The sequence below is a fragment of the Lactuca saligna genome, chromosome 5 (assembly GCF_052625555.1).
Source record: "Lactuca saligna cultivar CGN05327 chromosome 5, ASM5262555v1, whole genome shotgun sequence".
NCBI lineage: Eukaryota > Viridiplantae > Streptophyta > Magnoliopsida > Asterales > Asteraceae > Lactuca > Lactuca saligna.
This window is the reverse complement of record NC_136421.1, coordinates 305,626,296-305,636,641: the sequence shown is the minus strand read 5'-3', so window position 1 is coordinate 305,636,641 and position 10,346 is coordinate 305,626,296. Positions and strand designations below refer to the sequence as shown.

The 10,346-nt window shown below is 31.5% G+C and overlaps 1 protein-coding gene across 2 annotated transcripts; it reads left to right on the top strand.

Moving 5' to 3' along the window:
• Positions 1–4,491: 4,491 nt before the first annotated feature.
• Positions 4,492–8,820, top strand: LOC145048477 (Sec14p-like phosphatidylinositol transfer family protein). 2 transcript variants are annotated; one of them, XM_078996978.1, is made up of 15 exons: positions 4,492–4,790; positions 5,026–5,109; positions 5,231–5,516; positions 6,017–6,116; positions 6,219–6,485; positions 6,589–6,666; positions 6,768–6,869; positions 6,949–6,998; positions 7,087–7,186; positions 7,281–7,361; positions 7,459–7,536; positions 7,643–7,727; positions 7,811–8,178; positions 8,260–8,334; positions 8,449–8,820. In XM_078996978.1, exons 2-15 carry the CDS (start codon positions 5,103–5,105, stop codon positions 8,506–8,508), a joined length of 1,737 nt encoding a protein of 578 aa, XP_078853104.1. In that variant the 5' UTR covers positions 4,492–4,790; positions 5,026–5,102; the 3' UTR covers positions 8,509–8,820. The 2 variants fall into 2 exon arrangements, with proteins under 2 accessions (XP_078853104.1, XP_078853103.1); XM_078996977.1 differs by having other exon boundaries at positions 7,808–8,178.
• The last annotated feature ends 1,526 nt before the right edge of the window (positions 8,821–10,346 follow it).

Sequence of the window (10,346 nt, the reverse complement as noted above, 5' to 3'; positions counted from 1 at the left end):
CATCCCGATATTTCTTTATGAATTTAAATGTGAAAATGTCGGGACCTGGGGATTTGTCATCCCCACATGCCCACACCGCATTTTTTGATTTCTTGGAGTGTAATGGGAACTTCCAATGCTACTTTGTCGGGGTCAGTAATTTTACGAAACATATTGCTTTGAAAAATGGGTTTGTTTGGCCACATTTCATGGACCTTAGATTGGAAAATTTTAAGAGCTTCCGCTTTGATCTTGACAGTTTTTGTTTCACCATTTTTCCATTAATCGTGAGTCTAATGATGTGATTCCTTTTATTATTGTTATTGATGAACCCGTGAAAAAGTTTTGAGTTTTCATCCCCATCTACCACACACCTGATTTTGGACTTCTGTTTTGCATCCATTACCACCCATTTTTCCTTTTTGATAATGTCCTTATATTTAATCCTCTATGTCTCGAGCTCTTCATCATAAAGCAATCTAATTTCGGCCTCAGTGTCGAGTTTATCAACAATATCTTTGATTCCTTTTATTTCCGCCTGTTCCTTCAAATAATTAGTCTGTCTCCATACATGTATTGCCTATTTAATACATTTTAGTTTTATCATTCAGATACAAATCTAGGGTGCGCCGTAATCGCACCATGAAGTAGAGAGTAGAATATGACATGAAGACTTTTTTGAACCCCTCTCTTGACAACCAAGAATTAAACATTATGAATTGTAGGAGCCCGTAATCGCACCATGAAGTAGAGAGTAGAAGAGAACAGTGATAAAAAATCTCTTCAGGTAAGGTTGTGACCGTAGCAGATGACGTGAGGTCGATGAATTTGGGGCAAACAAAAAAACGATCTAACTTGCTTGGTTTGAGATATCCTTTGCGAAAATAAGTGAACCGATGCCCTCTCATTTTTATGTTTATGAGCCTGTTTTCGTGCATTAAGTTGTTAAAGTCTCTAGCAGATCTAACATAGAAAGTTGAATTGAATATCTCTCACCCGGTCTACGAACCACATTGGAGTTCCCTATCATTATCTAGATCCCTCATTTATTTTGTTTTAATTGTGTTAAATCCTCCCACAACGTTGCTTTTTCCGATCTAGGTTGCAGTCCATATATGTTTTCAAAAAGAATTGGTTCTTGATTGCCTGACTAGTGCCCCATGGCGACTATATAATTTCGAGATGTAATAGACTCCACCTGAGTGAACACTCTTTTGTCCCACATGTTGATCAAGCCTACTGAGCACCCGCGACATTAATTCCAATAGATTATGCATCACTAGAACCCCAACAAGTCGGCACGTTAATATATTCTACATCGAGAACTTGAGTTTCTGGTATAGCAAGGAATAAGACTTTGTGTGATTGTGTTGTAATCGTAGCCTCCTCGCCCATTTCATTTTATGTTCCTCCTCGATTCCCCTAACATTTATGAAATATAGTATGTATTTATCTTATAATATCGAATTACTTTTCTACATAAACTTTTATGATTTTTTACATCAGTTAGTTAGCAACTTAATTGCTTATATTTTTCGAGCCGTTATTGATTTTCTAAAACCTATCATTTTCTAGAAACATATATTTTAGGGATAATGACTTCAAAGGGTAACGAACTTTCGACTTTGTTCACATTTAGTCACTAAACTTTTTTTTGTTATCTATTTGCCATTGAACTATTGAAACTGTTCACATTTTACACTTATGACCGGCTGTTACCGGTCATAAGGGTAAAATGTGAACAGTTTCATTAGTTTAGTGGCAAATAGATAACGAAAAAAAGTTTAGTGACTAAATGTGAACAAAATCGAAAGTTCGTTTCCCTCTAAAGAGTTCAATGGCTAAATGTGAACAAACCTCCTATTGTATTATGCTTTAGGAAATTATTTATTTTTGTTTAATTGTAGCAACATTTGTTGATGAAGAAATCTATGAAATAAAAAAACAAAATGTAACATCCGGATTTTCAGGTATCATAATTTACGTATTTTTCTTTTGAGTTAAGAAGAGAGACTCGACAAGGTTGACGCCTCAACTTGTCGTGTAAGGTCGCGAATGATGACTAGATTAATGAATGGACTCGACTAGTCGGCGAGGCGACTCGACGAGTCCGCGTTGTTGGCAGAAACCCTAAATTTGTGCCCGATCCATATTTAAAGGCACTTATGGACTTCAATTGCGACTACCTTTCCCACAAGTAAGAACCCTAGCGAGCTTGAGTGTGTAGAGTGAGAGGAAGAGCTATCTTGAGCTTTTTGGTGTGATTTTGCAAGAAAGGAGAAGAATTCCAGCAAGAGGGACCAAGGAAGGTTATTGTTCTGAGTTATTCAAGCAAGGAGCTTCATTCAGAGGTACAAAAATGATCCCCATTCCTTCCCTATTGTGTAGATTTCATTTTGGGCTTAGGGCTTGAATCACTTCATCTTTGTGGTTTTGAATGCCTCAAATCCTTCTTGCAAGTTTGTGTTATAGATCTAGACCCTTCTAGGTCCAGAAAGCCGAGAATATGAAGCTTTAGTAGAGTAAACCTTGGGGTTTGAAGTTAGGAATCTGGACCCTTCTAGGTCCAGAGAACCGAGAATATGAAGCTTTAGTAGAGTAAACCTTGGGGTTTGAAGTTAGGAAGCATTTATGGGATTTTTATGGTATATATAGTTACTTTCATCTTACACATAGATATGAAGTATTTTATATAAATTACGTGCTATGTGTGCATATTATTTGAATACTTGTTGTCTATGCTGGATGAACAATTTTATACATGTTTTAAAAGATTTAAACGGTATATTTATTTTATATCTACAAATATGTTGCAGATGAAACATGGGTAAATGAAATAGTTGGTGTGTGATGAAATAAAATGATGATAGAAAGGTGATGATAATTAAGTAAATAGATGATGATGAATAGGTGATGTAGGATGAAAGGAGATACCATAACCTTAACTGGTAATGTGGCGATGTAGTCATCTACCAGAGTATAGATGGTGACCACAGACTATTCTAGACAACCCAGTGGAAACACCAGCAGACCCATAACCTGTAGGTGATGAATTACGAGTTCATGCGATGTTGTAACTACATGTTCATGCGATGATACTCTAACCCCTTACTATGAATTACAAGTTCAGACGATGTTGTAACTACGTATTCATGGGATGTCACAAATTATGTATGCCAAACCAATGGTCATAATTCACATCAGTGAGAATGGTTCATTTTTTTGTAAAACTAAAATCAGATTGGAAATTTTGATTTTTTATTTTGGAAAATGTCAAACCATTGGTTTTTTATTTCAATTTCGGTTTTTTGTCTTTTTTAAATATATTTTCAGGGTTTTTTTTTTTTTTTTTTTAAATTTTAATTTCATAGATTTCTTCATCAACATATGTTGCTACAATTTAATAAAAATAAATAATTTGCTAAAACATAATACAAGAGAAAGTTTGTTCACATTTAGTCATTGAACTTTATAGAGGGAAACAAACTTTCGATTTTGTTCATATTTAGTCACTAAACTTTTTTTCGTTATCTATTTGCCACTAAACTATTGAAACTGTTCACATTTTACCCTTATGACCGGTAACAGCCGGTCTTAAGGGTAAAATGTGAACAGTTTCAATAGTTCAATGGCAAATAGATAACGAAAAAAAATTTAGTAACTAAATGTGAAAAAAATCAAAAGTTTGTTACCTTTCAAGTCATTATCCCTATATTTTATTCAACATACTTAACAAACAATAATTATTATCCATTACTTATATGAGACAAATTTATTATATAAACATATAATCAAAAGAATACATACTCTTAAAATATTAATAAACATACCCCTACACTTTTTAGCAACCTATACTACTAACTATATAAAATTACGTAGGTTTTTGACCAAAATGCTTTTCCAAAAAAACATACCTAATCTAATGCAAAACCACTAGTTTTCCTGTTCGCTTATTTTAATCATGGATTTAATGCTTATATCAACTAGAAATATACGAACATATGTTAATACATTGCAAAACCGCAAAAGGATACATGTAATATAAACATTTAACTAATACAACAACATAATTCTGAATCCTATGAAAATAGGATGAAGGAACATAAGATGGTAGACATCCCAAACTGTTTTCAAAGAAAACATCCATACAAAATATGAAAAGATTAAATAGAATAAACAGATGACTTGCTATAAAACATCAGTCCACCATCAAACAAATAATATATATATATATATATATATATATATATATATATATATATATATATATATATATATATATATATATATATATATCAAAAATAAATGTCATAGCTTTTTTACTAGTATTCTTGTTAGAGAGTTTTTATAATAAAATTTGTCGATTTCAAAAAAAAAAAAAAAAAAAAAAAAAAAATTAGTATTCAACCTAATAATAACATTATATTTTAATGCAAACTTTATTAATTTTTTATTTGTGGGCCGGTGATATTTGAAAGTACAAGTAACAAGCTCCCCGAGGACACATGCCCCATCCCAATGGTTATTAGTATTCCCCAAATTAAAGGCCAATAAAGAAGACAACCCTCCAAATCTTTCGTTTTGTTTACATATAAGACTGTTTCTTTACAGCGAGAGAGTATTCACAAAGCAAACGCATTTCAAGCTTCTCATACCCAACTAATTAGTAATTACACACACTTCTTGTTGATTCCAATAATCAATTTCACCAAGAACTATTGCGTTTTGTGGATTCGATCACATACATATATATAAAGATTATTCGGTTCTTGATTGATTCCTCCGATCTTGTGAATGTGGGTTCTTTTGAGGTACTTTCCAGTCTTCTACTTTACTCTGATATTTGATTATGCAATTGTTGTTTCTTTTTTACTTGGGATTTGATCGATTTAATAAGCCTTTTTGGTTGTTAAATGTTTCCAGATTCTTCATACCCTTTTCGAAATTTTGAATAATTTATTTCACCGATTGAATGATCAAGGTTTTAAAACGACGAATCTTTCTAGATCTAACCCCACTGTATTATAATCGTGTCACTGAATGCAGAGTTCCAATTGGGGGATTTCGGGTTTTTCAATTGATGCGGAGTTCTTGTAAACTCCAATTACAAATTTTGCCATATAATGCCAGGTAATTTGTTCTGAAGTAATTTAATTAAATATTGAGATGAATTCAATGTTCTTCATTTGACCAATCAAATGGTTGCTTACTTATTTTTATTATCTAATTATTTATTGTTATTATGTCATAGCCTTGAATCAAGAAGATATGAGCAGTCATCTGGGGACATTTGGGGATGATAACAGAAGGAATCGAGTTAGATCTTTGAAGAAGAAAGCAATGGTAGCATCAACAAGACCTTTAAACGCACTCAAACCAAGAAGTAATAAGCGTGTTTCAAATTGCCAGTTTGCTTCAATTTCAATAGATGATGTTAGAGATGAAGAGGAGGAGAAGGTAGTGAATGCTTTTCGCCAAATCTTGATTGAAAAAGACTTACTTCCTCATCGTCATGATGATTACCACACGTTATTAAGGTATAACCTTGATATCATCTCGATTTGTCGATAAAAAAATATCTAATTTTGTGTCGGCTAAAGTTTTTCTCAACTAAAATACGATGCGAATTTGATGAAAAAATTGCGATTTATGTTTGAGTATAACAAATACAAAGAAGCTATTGCCACAATTGTTTTGAAATCCTTATCAATTTTGAAACTGAAATTAATAATCTTGACTCCAAAAGTCAAAAATCCTCTCTCGTGTAGAACATTCATGGACATCTCGTAATCAAGCTAAAGTATTAGTTATTGCGTATGATATCGTTGAAATTTGCATCGTTTGACTTAATAAACTTTATTAAAAGTGTTTGATTGATTTTGAGATGTCTAGAAGAATACCATTCAACAAGTCTAAAACAAAAGCGGGTAAAAACCAAATACGATCAGTCTCTTTGTAATGATGATAATGGATTTGAAGTTGACTTTGACTTTAAAACTTCCCAAAAAAGGAAATTACGCACTATTCATGGTTGCAGATTCTTGAAAGCAAGGAAGTTTGATATCGATAAGGCATTTCAAATGTGGACTGAAATGCTGAATTGGAGGAAAGACTTTGGTGCTGATTCTATCTTAAAGGTGCTCTTTTTTGTTACTATTCATTTACTTATTTTGATTTTATACAAAATATGTAAACATGACAAAATCATTCAACTATTTAACATATCTTTCGTCTTTTAGGATTTTGTATATAATGAATATGAAGAGGTTCAAAGCTACTACCCACACGGGTATCATGGGGTAGACAAAGAGGGACGACCTATTTACATTGAAAGACTAGGAAAAGTGGACCCCACTAAGCTTATGAATGTCACAACGGTTGACAGGTTTTTAAGGTACCATGTACAAGGTTTTGAGAAAGCTTTTTCCGAGAAGTTTCCGGCATGTTCTGTTGCTGCTAGAAGACATATAGATTCTTGCACTACCATATTGGATGTTCATGGCATGGTTAGATACTTAGATTACATTATTACCCTTTATTTCTATTTATAGAAAGTTTAAGGTGGCTATGCAATCTCAACATTTTTTTTGTTTTTTTTTTTTTTTGTAGAATTGGATGAGTTTTGGAAAAGTTGCACATGATTTGGTTATGCGGATGCAAAGAATAGATGGAGATAACTATCCTGAGGTGCATGCCTTTTTAACAAGATTTTTCTTTTGTTTGTGTTCGATAATGTGTTTGTGTTCGATAATGTTTTCTGATTTTTTTTTTTTTTTTGGGTAATTCAGACGTTACATCAAATGTACATTGTGAATGCGGGTAACGGGTTCAAGTTATTATGGAATACAGCAAAAGGGTTTCTTGATCCAAGAACAACATCGAAGATACATGTAATGATCACAAAGATTTTGACTTTTTAAAATTTTATACAACACTGAATCTTGATTTGATTGTTAAGTAATCTTACAGGTTCTTGGCACCAAGTATCAGAACAAGTTGTTGGAAGTTATCGATTCAAGGTTGATGATTTTCTTTTTTTGCATGTTTTATACATTAAATTTATGTTTGATTTTATGGGGTTGTTAAGGGTTAGTTGTGTAATTACAGCCAATTGCCTAGTTTTCTTGGTGGAACATGTTCATGTCCTAATGAAGGTGGATGTTTGAGGTCAGACAAAGGTCCTTGGCATGATCAAGAATTGATGAAAGTATGATTTTGTTTTATTATGTTTGAATGTAAAGCTAATTAGCATCTTTTTTTTTAATTCTATCTTTAAATTAGCATTTGGATTCTTGTTGCAGCTTATTAGCTCGGAAGATTCAGATAAAAATGGTAGATTTTATGATGATTCTAATCTAGAGGTGAAGTCAATTGTTTCTGAGGTGGGCCCATGTAACCACATATTTTAATTAACTAACTACTCATAAGTCTTAACCATGGTTAGTTTTGTGACAGTTTTCACTTTTTTTTTTACTACAGACCACAAATCGTGAAGTCTCCCATGAGTCTGTATTCCAAACCCGTGTTCCAAGAAGATCAATGTCTCTCCATCTAAGAGTACGTGTTTTTTCATCCGAATAACAATTGAAATTTTAAAGATAGAAAAATATAATTCAAGAAAAACATAAGTAGTATAATTATCGACTATTGTGTTGTCTTTTAGAACTCGGTAAACAAGCCACCTGTTTCCAATAAAACAAGAGTTGATCGAGTGGTTTCCAATACTCAAATAGATGTTACTCCAAGAAGTAAGAGATTTTGATTTTGTAGTGTTTTTTATAAAATAGATAATCTCAAGTGAATATCGTTGACTTTTTGACTATTGAAGCAGATGAAGTGACGCGAACAAGAGTGATGGAAGAAGAATCAACTGTAAAGAAAGCTTTCGGATTTATATATGAAGTTTTAGTGTATACGTTTCTTCTTATTTTTGGGTTGTTGAAACTTTTAGCAACAAACATCATGAAATTGTTAAAAACCGAGGAAACTTCTTCACCCCAATTTGTGAATGATTCGAGTCGCCTAGAAAAGGAAAAGGAGCTTTTGCATCCGTGTGAGGAGAAATTGAAAAAGCTTGAAGCAATGGTGGCTGAGCTTTCGAGTAAACCTTCTAGAATCCCACAAGAAAAAGACGAAATGCTTGTTGAATCGATGAATCGTATACGATGTATGGAGTATGACTTGCAAAAAACAAAAAAAGTACGGATTTTTTAGGTTATATGGACGAGGGCATTCATGTCTTTTGTTTTATTTAATTAATTATTTTATTTCACTTTGTAGGCTTTATTTGCAACGGCTTCAAAACAAATGGAACTTGAGGAGTCAATCGAGACACTAAGAGGGGACACGTTAAATGTAAGTTAAAGCTATCGATTTTAAATTTTGTTATAATCTTTTTTTCTCACGTGACATTGAAAAACCTTTGTGTTTTAGCAATTTAACGTTTTAAATTGGAAAAAAAAAAAACAGAAAACAAATTCGTGTTGGGTGAGACGTACAAAATCAGCCTCGAGTGGAAGATGGCAGTGATCGATGATCAAACTTACAATACTTACATACACAAAAATGTGATTGAAAAATACAAATTTTTTTCTTGGGATTTTGATAAATTCAAAGGCAAATATCGTTGAAGGTTTTTTATTTGGTTCTTTTAAGTCCATATGAATACTTGTTCATAGATAGTTTACATAGAAAGAGATAATTCGCCAAGAAGAACATGTCGACAGGAGTGAATAGGTTGATGTGTTTATGGCGAAAATGATTACTTTTTCTTTTTTAAATGTAATGTTCCCAGAAGTTTATAATTCATAATGATAATGATTCGATCCATAATTGAAGACAGGAATATATGTTGACTTTTCAAGTCATGTTAGGATTAAAAAAAATAGGTATTTGTCACTTGTAATTGAATTTTCCACAATCCCATCGGCCATTATGGGTCATGGGTCGTATTATTTTATTCAAACTTAATTAAATCAATTAATGGTCAATTCTGTAGAGGGCATGATCAAGCATATTTTTGCGGATCATGTTCGGTAGATCAATCAAAATTAAACAAAAATAATTTAGTTGATAATAGTATTAATATGCATGTTTGATTGATGAATCTTTTTTATAAAAGTACCTAAATAATAAAAAACAAATTACACGTAAAGATGGTTGGATTTAAGTATTAACCCAGGAAAATCGCAAATTAAAGTCTTTTTTACAGGTCACAGAAAGAATGTTCATCATAAATTGACTTTAAATGGTTGAACTTTCAAATAAAATATACTCTTGTATTTACTTTTTTTTTTTTTTCTGAAATTTCAGTTTCGCTAATTGTTTTTAAATATTTTCTTGTATAACAGAAATCTACTAGGGCAAGGCATTCTTTCCACACCACATTGCCACCAAATATACATTGCCATTTACTCATATGCTTATTATTGATCTAATTGAAGTAACTTTTTAATCGAATATAGGTATTTATGTAAACTTGTTTAACAAACAACAATTATCCTTAAAAAATCAAGTTAATTAAGAAAAAAACTTTATTTTCTAATATCACCCTTGATACAATTATGATAATCCATAGAGAAATTATATCCTCCTATAATTTCTTCCTACCCATGTCAAATTTAGTATTTCTTCATCGGGAATGAGTAATTCTAAAGTTTTACTTCACATCTTCATTAAGAGTGGGCAATTCTTTCATGGCTTCATATATATATATATATATATATATATATATATATATATATATATATATATATATATATATATATATATATATATATATATATATATATATTAAATTCCGTACATTGTCATGTCTTTATCTATTCCAAACTTCATTATCTCCGAATTCATAGAAAAATACGATTTATTCTAGAAGTTCATCGTCATCTTCATCTGTTAATTAATATACAATTATAAACATTATTCATATAAGAATTATTCCGGTATTCCGTAATGATCATGCATCATCATGTTTTCATCTATTCTAGAAGTTCATCATCTCCTATTCATAGAAGAATACCATCTATTTCAGAAGTTCGTCCTCATTTCCAGTAGTTCATTATTTTCGAATGTTAATATACAACTATATGCAATATTCATATTAGGATTTATGTTGTTCATAGCATAATGTTAATATAAAACTTGCTTTTTATTTAATAATCAAAAATTCAAAATAGAATAGGTCAATTGTTAATCTAATATGAATATTCTATCACATCAAAATTACAATTATTTTGCTGGGACGATAAAATTATATTAAATTAACAAATAGCTAGAGAGAAATTTTCAAAAACGTAATAGCCAATTTTGGATTTTGTAACTAACAAACTCAACTTATTTTCAATTTAGTTTTCCTAGTGATCAAC

Bases quoted from the DNA above. Each gene is read 5' to 3' on its own strand.
- LOC145048477 (XM_078996977.1), top strand. The intron at 6,117-6,218 runs GTGCTCTTTTTT...TTCGTCTTTTAG, and splicing joins GTGCTGATTCTATCTTAAAG to GATTTTGTATATAATGAATA. The intron at 6,667-6,767 runs GTGCATGCCTTT...TGGGTAATTCAG, and splicing joins ATGGAGATAACTATCCTGAG to ACGTTACATCAAATGTACAT.